This window comes from Plectrocnemia conspersa, unplaced genomic scaffold, assembly GCF_051122295.1.
Source record: "Plectrocnemia conspersa isolate PC_06_02 unplaced genomic scaffold, ASM5112229v1 ptg000012l, whole genome shotgun sequence".
NCBI lineage: Eukaryota > Metazoa > Arthropoda > Insecta > Trichoptera > Polycentropodidae > Plectrocnemia > Plectrocnemia conspersa.
This window is the reverse complement of record NW_028277176.1, coordinates 11193509-11209045: the sequence shown is the minus strand read 5'-3', so window position 1 is coordinate 11209045 and position 15537 is coordinate 11193509. Positions and strand designations below refer to the sequence as shown.

The 15537-nt window shown below is 29.5% G+C and overlaps 1 protein-coding gene across 3 annotated transcripts in view; it reads right to left on the bottom strand.

Annotated features, from left to right (window-relative positions):
- Positions 1–15537, bottom strand: part of Zip99C (Zinc transporter Zip99C) — a 31465-nt gene that overhangs the window by 12898 nt on the left and 3030 nt on the right. Inside the window, exons 1-2 of one of the 3 annotated variants that reach the window (XM_088200992.1) lie at positions 10004–10064; positions 8439–8678 (exon numbers count right to left, since the gene is read on the bottom strand). In XM_088200992.1, the coding sequence (XP_088057118.1) occupies positions 8439–8643 (205 nt within the window). In that variant the 5' untranslated portion in view covers positions 8644–8678; positions 10004–10064. Of the gene's footprint in view, positions 1–8438; positions 8679–9413; positions 9567–10003; positions 10065–15537 lie in introns of those variants that run through there. The other 2 variants (XM_088200993.1, XM_088200994.1) reach the window with 2 other exon arrangements.

Here is a 15537-nt window from a genome sequence, read left to right as displayed (position 1 = left end):
TGGTTTACATTTTAATTAAAAGATATTTTTTAAAACTTGCTGCGCCAGCAAAATATCGAATGAAATTTCGTTGCATGGCCTAATATTTAACATAAAATAACCCTGTGCAACTAAAGTAATTTAGAATTTGTATTCAAGTAAAAAAGCTTAAGGAAATAGAACATCATTGTTTAGGCGATAATGGCCTAGATTAGGGCTGTATTGGAATTTTCATAGACAAATTAGTACCCAGCGTTCCAGTCCTTTAATCTGGAAAATTAACTGAAAAATTTATTTATACAGCTATTGTAATAATCGCGATATCTAATCATGTTCCATTGTTATAGCAGCAGCTCAGTTCAACTTCCATTACTGTCCCACGTTTTTCGAGCAAAAACAGTCACAGCATAGGACAACGGACAATGACCCACCACAGATATGACACATTGTCAACGCGTTATCTTACCGCTGTACTACCATCTAGATAACCGTGTACTCAGTTTTTTATATTAAAAAAAATATATATAAAAACGCCCAGCTGCGAGTAAAACTTTATATATTTCCAAGTAACTCGAGCATTTGCAATTAAATACGATTTATATTCAAAGCTTATGAATATAAGTATATCCTTGCGATTCAATCCGACCTTTACGTTAGTTCCTTGGAACCACTTGATCAGACTACGGTCATAGTTGAGTGACCAAAGATCGTGCAAATTACACCAGGAAATTGCACAACAAAGGGACAAGAAAAAATTACTAAGGCGTTATGTAATCGGATCGAAAGTGTTTTATATAGATTTCGATCTAGATTCATATAATGTAATAGGATTTCATGATTGACAATAAGCTGCACTTATCTGAAGATAGCGTTTCGTGGTCTAGGTTAAGAAAAATATATATGTTTGTATTTTATTTGATCGAGATTCTAAAACATATATGTGTCATATAGGTCACTACAATAACATCTTTTGATATGATATGATATCATCAGAAAATGAATAATGTATAATATTTAAAACAAACTAGACTTATGTTTTTGCTCCTGAGTCGGATCAACCAACATACATTATTTAGTCAAAATGTATAAACTTTTGGTTGACCTTATTTACTTCAATTAACATGACTCGTTTTTTAACTTGGCAACTTTACTAATGACTCTTCAGGAACGCTCTTTGTTGTAATACTGCAGTCTATTTTAGTATTTTCAGTGAATAATTCCTAATGCGTCATATGCTATCACGAGATAATACATATAATGTGAAAAGTTGAATGTCATGAAGACTGAAGGGTAAATTGAATCAATGTGATTATTATTTTAATTGTTTAGAACATTCTTAACAACTATCATATACACGAAACCATAAATCTCTCAAATTTCTACTCAATTTACATTATTTAAGATAGTATAGTACGACAGGAATTACAAATTATTATGTATAATATTTAACATTTAAAAAGTATCACACATCAGTAATTTAAACTATTTAGTTTATAGAAATTAAAAAAAAAATAGTAGTTTAAAATGTCTCGCTGCTCGGCTTTATATCCTATAGTAATATTATTAATATATAGCCAATTATTAAAAATACAATTTCAGTTATTAAATAAAAATAATCTGAAGCTTAATGCCTGCACTACTCTCTGGAAGTTGGCCAATGTTAGCCAAGGACGGAGAATATAGTGGGTTACTTCGGTTAAGTTCGGTTCTGCCTGCTCTAAAATCTCTCGGACGTTGTCCGAGGTTACCGAGAACGGGAGGTAAAGTGTAATTCAGTCCACTTGGCCAGCTTCGAGCGCTTCCGAACATTGTCGGAGCTGCTCTTTCGAGCGCGAGCGGTGAGATACTTCCCTTTTCGCTCTCTCGCGTGTTAAGTGACGATAGTGAGAGAGATAATTATATGGTGTTTCGCAAACTGAGATAGAACAAGTAACTCGGCTCAATTTCAGTATGCGCGTAGGCGTCCTATGGTCAACACGCATGTCGAGCGCTGCATCGTAGTCACGTGGTCAAGTTATAATACCACATGCTTATTAGAGACTTTATCATACAGCAGGACGCATGTTAACATGCTTTAATGAAACTCGATCTTCAACAGATTCTTACTGACATCTTTGAATATTATAGGGCACCAAAAGGGATTAATTATATTTTTGATAGTATATTATTCTAACAGATATCGTTATTATATTTTTTTTCATATAAAATTAAATAATTAAAAAATAGTTAGTGGTACTTGATTTTGTTAAAAAAAATCTTTTCGAATATCCTTATGTACTTTCCTAGATCGGTTTATATACATAAATGTCACACCATAACGAATTCTTATTTAGAATCGATAGCGACAAATTCTAGGATAGTCACACATGTGGTGTTCGTATTCTAAAGTATCGTTTTTATGCCTTATGGCATTTTGCAAAAGCCGACAAAAATTTTGCGTAAATTGAATATTTACGACGATATTGTATTGGTGAGTGCCCACACAAACTTTTATATTTATCAGTAGCGTAATTTTAATAACATGACAATTTAAAAATTGCGATTATTTAGCACTTTTTTCGATCGCGCGCTAATATGCCGGCTGTACGTGACAGAAGCCGCCGTCCGGACGTCATCCGCGCCGCGAAGCGCGCGGGCATATGAGAAAATAAAAATTAATAATATTTATACCTCCTCATTTACAGATATTCTTCACACACTTTCATAGCTCATGTACAAACCTTTTTGAAAATGACAATTTAAAGAAATTTCTTATATTCTTTTTTTTGTTGGATTTGAAGACCCTGATTTTTCATTATGGTGCTACTCATGAGCGCATGTGTGCAAGAGTCAAATAAAACACTACATACTTGGCGAAGAAATAAATTTGAGACCAAGTCATAGGGAACAAGAGAAAGTGTTTCTTTCGTTTGTAACAAGCTCTGAAATACTTTAATTATATATATATAACTGCATACAATAGAATAGGTATTTGTAAAGCTAGAAAATTACTTTTTTCTATATTGCAGTTTCTCTGTAACTTTTAAATTAGTTCAACATTTTTAATTGATATTACAATAATAATGAGAACAATGATCAATGCAAATAATCTTTAGAAGTTCTTTTAATAAAGCAATGATAACAGTCCATTAGGCAATGAGTCACTCGAGAAACTCGTCACTGAAGATCTTTGTTCAGTAAATTAATTTAAATCACATCAGTGACACGTTTAATAAAAACATATTGATAAAAGTACAACACATCACTTGTGCACTAGTCTGATTCCAACGCAGAATTGAACGTCGGTGCTCAACGGTGCAAGCGATGTTGGAAAAGTATTTTACCATAAATATATAATTTATTTAAATAAAAACATAGTAATGTGTATCAAAATATCAACCCACAATCGGTTGTTTGCAACCAGAAATACATGTTCAAACCATACACTACGCACATTGGATATGAAAAAATAGTTATGTATAGTTTGATACCAAGGTCGATCGCACTATTCAATTAATATCTATCGTCGATACAATAAGTATGATACTCGGTATATATTATCATACAATTTCGATATAAAATATTAAAATAGATTAGTTAAAATATTTTCGAGCTGTACTGTGCAAAAATTACATCATAATTAAAATGAAGATTTTTTATCACAATTTTGTTCCGCCCCCAATTACATTTCATCAACGTCCCAATACAAAAATACTAAAGCGTATTTATATTTTTTGGTTCAACACGAACATGACAACGTGCAGTTGTTGAGGGTTATTGATTAATTTCCAAAATCAAAAAGTGGTCAACAAAGACCACGATAATTAATGTATCGAATCTACAGATCTGATCTTGCAATTTACTCATATATATACATATGTATATATGATCGAATTCATTATGCGGAGCGTATCACTCTATTTTCTACAATGTAGACTCTACATAATCTGCAATCCAAGAAAAGCAAAACAACCATTAACAAATATTAAGTGCAATTTAACAGGGTTTTTTTAAGAGATATGTGCATTTAAATAAATATTTTGTTCTATAAAACGATTTTTGTGCATTACAATAATAAAAAATTAGCATTAAATAAATTTATCTTAAACAATGGCCATTTTTGTCGGATACCCGCCGAAGATTATGACTTAATAGCATAATATTTAGATTTTCACGCCCGTGTGTAAATTTGGCTAAAAGCTTTTTGAACGTTTAAGACCCGCCGATTTAATCCTTCCACTGTTCGTGTGACAAGTATGCTTGCTATCACTGTTTTGAGATCTTTATTTATTTATCCTGTCAACGATATACGATTATAGATATCATGTTGTCCAAATATAAAATTGAATAGCGGTCCTATTGATGAGCTGCGTGATTTATTATTAGCTTATCAAGTCGCCACTGCTGCCGTTTTAATTGCGATGAATGCATTTCAGCCCATGGCATTCTTAGACTTATATATTTCGGCGCTCACCCAATGGTCAGTGATATAAAAAAATGTATTATGATTTAATCGGTGACGGACCGCGTAGTGGAGATTGCTGGTATAATACCATGAGCCGTTTGAATGAGGTTCAAGCGGGTAAATTATAAATAACTTTTGAACCGGCTAATATTATATAATAAAATTTCATTGTAATGCACTAGACCAGGGCTCGGCAACCAATAATCCGCGGGTCACCAAGTGACCCGTTTGGTGATTTGAAGTGACCCATTTCCGTTCTGCAAATATCATGTTTTTAACGTGTTACGATGTCACGACTAGACCACATATGTGGTCGTTAGGACCAAAAATATTCACTGACCCGAATATTCTTTTTAATAGTCACATTTTAATTATACAAAAAAGGTTGCCGAGACCTGCATTAGACTTTTATAACTATTTTTTGCGACAAGTAAACTCAATTTAAAGATTGAGAATTACATTCAACACAATGATGACTGATCAGATATTCGCTGCCCCACTCTGTTCTTGCTTTTATATTTAGAATATTATGATTGTATTATACGGTTTATAAATAACATAATATTTAATATTAGCTAATCGCATTGTAAGGGTTAATGACGTAAAATATATCAAAAAAGTTCAGAACAATTCAGTATATGTACAGTATATGTGAGCAAGGCTAATTATTGAGATTCGCCAAATTTGGTCGCCATGAAAATATGTCATAAAACGATGCCTTTTATCGCTCATTCATACTGCATAAATATTTTTAAAAACAACTCCAAAGGCCAAGGTTCCGGAAGAGGCTAAACGTGTCTTCACACGGTCAGTGTTATCAATACTTGGCCAATAATGTATATTGTAAATACGTGTGTGTATATATATATATATATGTATGTGTAATAGGCAACGCAGTCATACGAAAACTGCTTAAGGTCAAATCGAAGCATGTTGGAAAGTTTATACAAAAGTAGTTTCAAAAAATGCAAAGAGAAAGCAAAAAGAAAATTGATATTTGTATAATGAATAAGATTAACTATTATACCTATGTAGATATACATAGAACTAAACTAGATAGTTGACTTATTGAACTAATTTATAGTATTTTTTAATAGACAAAGATTTTTTGATTTTGGATAAAGCCTTGCCGTTAATTTGCTTGAGAAGCTAGCATTTTTAAATGCAATATTATTCTTAGATTTTATCCCACAATAACTTGATTTTTTAATATAATAGTAATAAAATTGTTTTAGATTTTTTTGCTTTGACAAAATACTAGGAAACAATTTGTAATTGTATAGATGGTGGTTTAACAACATACTCCAAGGACTCTAATATATGTACCTCTAATTACAGGATAATTCGATCACTAGCAAGTACTAAAAACATTCAAACCCGTCAAAAAACAAACTCCAAAGACCAAAAAAAACAATCTATAAATATAATTTATTTTAATTTTATTGATTTATTTAATGAAAATCTTAAGTTTTTAAATGAGCCCAATACGTTATAACGGGGTAAACACAGAGTTGCTTACCACGTTGCTCCAGAGAATATAATTATGAATTAGTTTTGCATTTATAGTCAATTGTATCATTTTTACATCTACGAGTGACGCGTAATTATTTTCACTATTCTCCGGGATAACCATATATTATATAAAATATAGTAAACTAGTTTATTTATAAAATTATGTTGTTATTTAAAATCTGTATTTTTAAAGCACCAAATAATTTACATAACAATATTTTTGTCAAATATTGTTAAATAGAGCGAGTTTATTTTTTGTATTTGTATTTAATATATTATTGATGAGTTACACTGGTGTTATTGACACTAGAAATGTTAAAGAGCGTAAAATAGTAAAGATATTTCCTGAATGTGTACAGAAATAGAGCTTGGGTTCATTGTACTCGAATGGGCTGAAATAATAGCTGGAAGAAGACCTTTTCAATGTTTTTTTACTTTATTAATAACAAAGTCAAAAAGCTTGTTTCGATTACGAATAAAAAATACACATTTTTTAGCTATGCGATATGAGATATTTGAGGACCACCACGTGTCAAAAAGGAATTTTAATTAGATTTCAGCATAATTTTAATGAAAAAATCACATTTTAAATATGGCTCGTATTTTAGAAATTTAATACGGTTGTGGTCAGAATATAAGCGGCCATAATAAATATTATATGGTCAGAATTATTTATTGATTGGTCGGAATGTATATTAAATGGTTAAATTTAAAATTGGACTAGTCAGAATTTATAATAAATGGTAATAATTATTTTGACAGATGGTCAGAATATTTTTTTTCAATAGTTGACAATAGTGTTATTTTTGTAGCGCTGAATATTGGTACATATTGATAAATATTAGTTTTTTAGGGCCTAATTCTGATCGAATGAATTTTTATTTTGACCGTATGCTATTTTTATTCTAACCACTTGATATTTATTCTGACCCTAAATAACATAATTATGACCGGGCGTTAATAAAATTCTGACTTAGATATGATTTTTATTCTGACACAAAGTTGATTTAAATTCTATTATAATATTGGCTTACTTTTTTAGCCAACCTGATCCACCATCTTGTTTCACAATGGCAGACATTCTAAAAATAACCCTGTTTAAAAAAATTTTAATTATTAAAACGATGTCTGTGACCACGATAACTGCCGTAATATTAGTTAACTAATATATTCATGTATTTTAGGCTATATTTAAAAAATAAAGTACTGTGGCCTATACCAGACGGATTTTTTATATACATATTATATATGATTTATGGATTAGAAATAAAATTGTTCTGCTTTATGGATGTTTGAGAGATAAGACGTTTGTATTTACATAAGTTATTTTATGTTTGAGGTTATGTTATAAATACCCTTCATAAAAACATCGTTAACCATTTTTACTCTAAGGTGGACTTTTTAATTTTATAAACTGTTCAAATGCTTATAACTAACATTGAATGAAAGACAATTAGAATCGTTCAGCTTTCAGTTTCGGAAATAATGAGTTTATTTGCCAAATACCGGAAAAATGTACATAAAATATATTAAAAAAATGCAAATATTGAGACTATGTATATTTTAGTTAATATGTTCTTGCTTTGGGGTCAAGTAATATTTTTTATGAAAAAAGTGATATTTAAAAAGTTTCAAATAAATTAAACTTTATTAAAATGTATTGTATGTTTAAATTTAAATAAAAAATACAACCCCCCCTCCCATTCCCTCTTTTTCGCCTTACTTAATTAGCTTGAAAAATATTTCAGCTCCTCATTAAAAGTCGACGAAATAAAAAATATTTACTTATATGGCACTCTATTGGATTAAATATCAAAGTGGTATAAAAAGCTTTGTTACTAGAGTGGAATTTAAAAATGATGTTTTATATACTTTATTGATTGCGTATTTTTATTCAATAATAAACTATGCTAACTAATACTACAATAAATCATACAATAGAGTTATTATTATCATATTGGCAATCATGCAGCATACTGAATATCAAAACAAAATTACCCAGTAATTCTAATAAAATACTAATAACAGAAAATGCATTTAATTGTCTGCATTACAAACAAGGAAAACGATCTATATTATTACATCACAAATTGACGTGTGTATAACATTCATATCAGAGTTAATTATGATATGACAAAATTCACATGTAACTTTGGTATGTTATAGAAATATATTTCACAATATGATTTACAATAACATAATTATTTTATAGTTTTGCGAGCGATATTGACAATACATGATAGCAAAAGTAAGACAAAAAAAATTATTTTAATAGTGTTTGTAGTGTGAGAGTGAAATATTGCTATTATACAATAATGGCGATCAAGATATAAAAATAAACATTTATTCAGCTAAGCATTCAAAGTGAGCTAATGTTTAGTTACATTATAATTGTAAATTAGAAATGTTTAACCAGCTGTTGTTCGAATTTCTTGTCTCAATATGAATATATGATAAGTACAATTAACAAAGGCAAATATTAATAAACATAAAATACACTTACGATTGTTCTCTAAAGCTGCCTTATCGCTAATAGGAATGATGAACAGAGGGAATATGCCGCTGAGGCCGACCAACGTAGATCCAAAGAACGCAAACAACCACGGACGGTACACAAAGTCTTCGGTCAACGTAAACACATAGTCTGGAATTATTTTCACTACTTCGTTATACACATGCACCATGATGTCGTCCGTGTAGTTTGCCATCTTGAAAGATTCGATACACAGAATATCGTGGCTACCTGTAACAACATAAGAACCATTAATCATGCTTTTTTAAAAATAAAATATTTAATGATATTTGCACACATCGAAAAATATATCTAAGAATATTATGGATGTTTCTTGCGTCGGTGCTAAACCCTCTTTTGTTACATTAATTATTTAACTCAAGTAAATATTATGTGACTAAAGTGGAAAAAAATAATTTAGATTCTACTTCGTATGGAACTACGTTATACATGAAACTACTGCTACTAAATATAATTGAGATAATAATTTTAATTATTAGCTCTGCTAAAGCCGATGATTTTTTCATTCCTCACATTCTGTTAATACTGACTGTCGTGCCTTTGAACTATAAAAGATTGCAATTACCAATACAGATTTTGGAATTGGAAATGAAATTTGGAAGCATCTTACTCTTATTGCCTACAGAAGTAATTTATGGAATGTTCGTATACAATAAAATCATCTTAGATTATAATTACAGAGAGTACTAACAACAATACTAAGTAAATAAAATATCAAAATTGAGATTAGTCATACGCATTGGCTGATTAATTTTTATCATATTACAGACAAATAAGTCTAAGGTATACTATTATGAGCAATAGTGCATTATCTTTGTATCATAATTTACATTTATATACTAATTCCTTATATGCAAAAATATCATTCGACCGGTACAATGACAAATGGGAAGAAATTTGCAGTAACAACGAAGAAACAAATTAGAATATAAAGCTATTACTTACAGAATTAAATCTAGCTTGGGTAGATAAATGAATAATCATAATTTTCGGTAATTGGTATACTAATGCTATGCTGGTTCTTGATGGTGTCGAAGAAACACTTAAAAAATGCCTTTATTTGTAGATAATGGTCACTTTATATCTCACACTCTTCACAACACAGAATTCCAAAAAAAGTTGTACAATATTAAATATAATTTTATAAATTAAAATAAATAAAATTTAATAAATTTAAGTGGTTATAATGATATTAGTTTAATAAAATTTATTTTGTGATAACATTATGGCATAACCTCTAAATGTCAAAAAAGGTAAATAATATCATATGTTTTTAAAAATAAAATGGCGGTCTGGTAATAGTCGAATTTGTTTACGTTTTGAATTTTTTGTAGTAAGTCATTTCAGATCGGTTTTTATGCAAAATTAAATACGCATAATACCGTCTATTATAAAATACACAATTTACATAATAGTGAAAGAGTCGCACTACGTTTTTATATATGATTTGAAAGACAAAAAATAATTGCAACGTAAAACGCATATGAAGAAATGTTCTAAGGTGTAATCGATATCTTTTGTGTTTATAAACTCACAATGGCATGCAGTAGAGCAATTGACATAAGCCACTAGCCCGCGCTGAGGCCGAGCGGCGACAAACAAGTCACCCGCTGCTATACAGCTCCCATTCCCTCTAAGCGAATGTCATAACCCGTCTCCGAACAACATACTTTCGCTCGCGAGTAAAACGCAGCACTTCTTATAATTTATTCTTAAATACTTTAATAAATACGAAACTGTAGTTAACGCATCATATATATAATAAATAATTAAATAAAATATGTAGGTATTTATTATTCAAGCGAAAAAAGCGCAAGCAGAAAATAGGTAGCACAGACGATAAAATTGCCACCAATAATAATAAAATATTCTAAAATTTTTTTGATATTATAAAGCAATCCCTAATTATTCACGCTAATAAATTTAAAAAAATATATTTTTTTTATTTTGTTCTAAAATACATATATGTATGTAAAATATTTTACTTTTTAATACAAGCTTTTATTATATGAGTTTACAATAATTATCTTAGAAATCTTTAAATGGTCTTTGAATTCAATTCATATAAATATTTCTCAACGCTATTATATTATAATCGATGTACTTCAATAAATTTACGATAGTAGTCAGTGCCGTTTTGTTAATAATTAATAAATTTGTAGTTTATTCTTTACTTATATCATCAATCGTGTTTTCAAATTAGAAACTATATTTCAATGACATAAATTGTTTCAACAAATCATCTATATTTTATTTATCGGCATTTTCAGAGCCCTTCAAATTTGTCAATTATTCGGCTATTTTAGATATTTGACTTGCCTCATACTCATCAGAATTCATCTAATCACATTCTGCCAATTGAAATTAATATTAATAATAATTTTCCTTTGAAAAGTATGTTAGAACTCACAAATTAGACAGTACCGCGAGTATCATATTGCTTTGGTATAAATAAACATGTATAAATATATAAAAATACGATGTTCGGCAAGTATGAAGGGTAAATGAATATTTAAGTATTATATTTTTTTAAATTGAACATTTCAACAAAAAATAGTATTCTAAAATAAATTAACTACTAAATAATTGTATATATTTAATTCTGATTAAAAACATTTTAAACGAGAATTTTTATTTCAATATGTATTAAATATTTATTTTCGATGGTTGTAGTGCTATTTCCGATTTATCTGTCAAAAGCTTTACTTGATGCCTGCCAGAACTATATAACGAACAAAAAAATAATGGTTCATAACTATATATTACGATTTATATTCAGCAAGGTAGTAGTTGATAGCAAGCAATATTATTTACTTGAATATCAAAAAACAAATAATTTAAAAAGATTATAATTTTCTTATAAAATATCAGTATAATATTTTATTTTAATTTGCGATAAAATCGATTAATTAATATATATCAACAACATTAATATTTATTATTAAAGATAGCTATGATAAAAAATGGCCATAAGCATAATTAATCTGAAAAATATAATATTGTATAATAATATTTTTTTTAATAATATATAATTTAACATTACTTGCTTCTGGTAAGATGACCAGACGTCTTCCTTTGAGGAGGATTATCCTTCTCGAACAAAAATGTCCGATATAACCTTATTTTATTTTATTTTAGCTTCCGCAGCAACCATTAATAGACAAAAAATTTCATAATGACCATTTTTTGGAGTCTTCCTATATATTCAGAATCCGGTCACTTTACCACTGAACAAGTAATGTTTAAAGTGCTTCTAAGCGGATTCTAAAAAAATAATCCTATACATAGAACAATGAATATAACTTATTTCTTTTATTTTATGATCCTAATATAATTTGTAAAAAATATATAATTAAGTTAAACATGGCATCAAATTCAGTAAAATCATATATTCATTTCTCATTTTAATTTTTTTTAACCTGTATTGGTTTATATAATATGTATATATTTAATTCTTAATAAAATGGTTATGGCCGGTTATTGTGTGGGATTATTGCCGATTTAACTGTCAAAAGTTATTCTATATGCTTACGGAAGTTGATATTAAACGTAATGTATTGAAACCATTGAAAAATACATATATAATAATATAATGCACTCATAGAGTAATTTCTTCACTCTATGAATGCACTAATATTCATTTGGATTCGTAAAAATACCATAAAAATAAATGATATGTTTTAATTAAAATTGGATACCTTAAAAGCAAGAACTTTGGGCATTGAGAAAATATAAAATTAACTCATTAAATGACTGTGATGAAAATATGTTCTTTGATAAATGGATAAAATGTGTATTTTCACCTTAATCTACAAAAAAAATCAATAAATCAAGATACATCAATGTTATTATTAATTATTTAAGATAACTACAATAAAGCATTAAATTTTTTAACTGTAAAATTGATTGTCTAATTTTACATGCCTTTCTTTATTATACTGTAGTATTATGAAATGTATAATTTAAAAACATATATATTGCGCAATCATATAAAAATTATTTGAAAAAAATACGATTAGATTCACGATTGTATATATGAATGAAAGGTCGTGTGTTAATAATGATGTTCCGACAATTTTACATATATTTATGCATGGCCGAATAAAAGTGTGTTATGGCCGTGCGTGGTTTTTTGTGTATAAATAACCTGAAGGCGCCTCGGCTGTCACGGCGTGTGGTCGTGCGTCAGCAAGGATTCTGAGGATGTAAACTCTGATAATAAAGCATTTCTATGGTTAGAGGTGTTTAATTCCGTCGAGAGACGGTGGTCCTTCGAAAAGAAAAGACGGCCATCTCCAAAGGGGAGAGGTCGCAACAAATGATTTACATAAGTTCATAGCTATTGTGGTTGTTCTTTTATGAGCGAGGAGCACGAGATAATGAGCGCATATATATCGGCAGGGCAGGCCCGAGAGGCGAGCTGTACGAGGTGCACTAGCCCCGAAGGGGGCGGCAATTACTCCAAAGGGGGGAGCCATTTACTCCAATTGGAACAGGGATGCTGTGAGAGATAAATAAAAAGGTGCCTTGGAAGTTTTTGTTCGTTTAAAAATGTCTGAGATCCCTAAACGAACATGATTTTTTCAGATTATATTTTTTAGTGTTCTCTTTTGATATTTTTTAATATCTGGTTTCTTTACTAAATGCACAAAAAGAGCCCGTGCGCTGAATATTCTCGGTCCGGCCCTGAGTGTCGGTAGCATATTATTGTCCAATTATACCATATTTAAAACTTATGTTTAAATACAGGTTTTCTATTCTTATTCTTTAATTTTTTTTCTAAGCAAGAAACACAATTTTATTTTTTACCATTTTTTATGTATTATATAAGTATGAAACACAAAAACATTAAATCACCATTATTCTAGGAGCAATATTTAATTTAATTATTTTTAGATTAGCTTTCACATAAAAAATCAAATCTATTATTAATTAAATTAAAATATTTTTTATTTAATATTAATAGTGTTAAATATATATTTGTATTAGTTCTGATAAAAAATACGTATATATTTATAAAGAATACCCTTCAACGACAAAGGTCTAGCCAATTAGTCTTTAAATTGATACAATTCCAAGAATAGTTTAACCACGTTATCTTATAAGATTAAACAGTATTGGCTAAATTAAAATAATAAAGATTTTTATATCAAATTTCAAGGAGATTATGTCAAACATGTTTTAATCGTAACCGAAATCATTATCTTAATACATTTTGTAATACAAAGTTATCTTTAATTTGATCGAATTGGTACTCTGTTCACGTTAACAATGTGTGCAATATCTTTCTCACCTCGGGGATAATGTAATCAAAATAAAGCTTTAAATGTATACACATTCAAGAGAAAATATATTCAGAACAGTTTTTGGATTTGCACAGCACGAACGTGTACCGAATCCCGATTAAGAGGTACTAAAATTAAACTTTTTATAGATTAATCTAGAAACTAACCACCAAAAAGTACTCGCCTTAAATGAGCGAATCAGTAGTCTTCGTTCAACTATGTTTCGCCGCAAAACGAAACTACACCAAAGCCGACACAGTATATAATGAAACGATTAGTCAATTGAACACTGATACTCCATATCAGAATCACAGCGAGATTCGTCCATGATTAACAATTCGGTGAGGCAAAATGTACGATAAAGTAATACACTTGCTTCACTAAATGGTTGATAAGAGATTCCCGATTAAATTTAGTTAAATGTGGCCCAAAAAAAGGTTATTTAATTGAAAGCATATTAAGCGCCCGTGATTGACAATTCCTGGCATTAATTGCCGATGTAAAATCAAATTTTATTTTATTCGAGTGTGCGAATCTAAAGTGATGCATTAGAATCTGTAGTGAAGCGATCGTGAATATTTGAGGTGAGGTGACTATAATATTTTGGGACATGTGTGTGTACGTGCTATTAACTTTATAAATAAAAAATCGCTCAACTGTGTTCGACTGTATTCAGCTAAACTATTTATGGACGAAACGAATATAGCAACCATAATGCATATATTGCGAGCCGAACGACGAGTTATTCTAAAACTTTGCTTATAATTTGACCTCTTGAATTAAAAGTTCAAGATCAACTTGATTGTCGTCGTATCTATATGATGCACTGTATCGTTTTATTTACAAGCTATGTGCGTATCCACAATTGTCGAAACTGTTGAGTTTCACAAGTGTCGTATCAATATTGCGTCAAACTAAAAGACAATATAAGCTTTAACACAATATTATTTTTCATAAGTGCACAATCTGACTAAAATATATACACTAATATACATACTTTTTGACTGATATTCTATCCAGAAAAAGTTGTGTTTTCTTTAACAGCTATTTATTTTTCATATTCATAATTAATTATAATTAATAAATAATATTAACATCTCATAAATGCCGAATATCAATTTATTCTTTAGATATTACTGGTAAGATGTATGAAAACATTGGGTATCTATTTCAATCAGTGAAGAATGGCGAATTTCTACGAATATAAATAATCATTGGCCAATAAGGTAGATTTAAAACGGCTAAGCGCATTATCTATTCTCGAGGCGCTTAATCTTAATCCTTTAAGTGGTCTTCCAATGGTAATTCTTATTAAACGCAGAAACCCATTTTTCTTCAACGATAAAAAAACACTTTGCGACATTATAAATAGGTATAAAATACTACAGGCTAGAAAAGAACATTTGGAGTGTTTTATTAAAACGTGTGTGGGAAATCAAACCAACAGCACCGTTAACGCTGAGGTAATTTATTAAATTATTGCAAATATTATGAAAAGGAAATAAACAACTCATTTAAACAAAATGTCTTGCCATGATAAGAAAATACTTCATATCACAATCGCGTAATTTCACAGACCTCCTACTTACTAGCAGATTAACCACTTGTAAGAAGTGTACAAACTACCCTTTTGTGCGTAAAGGACGCGCGACAGTGCGTCATTTATTCACTTATTCAAAGCGTAAACATATTTCTTTGGTTGAATACTCAAGCTATGCAATTGGTCCATTAATAATAATTCGCCAATCGCATTTGAGAAATTTTTGCTATTTTTACATAATATT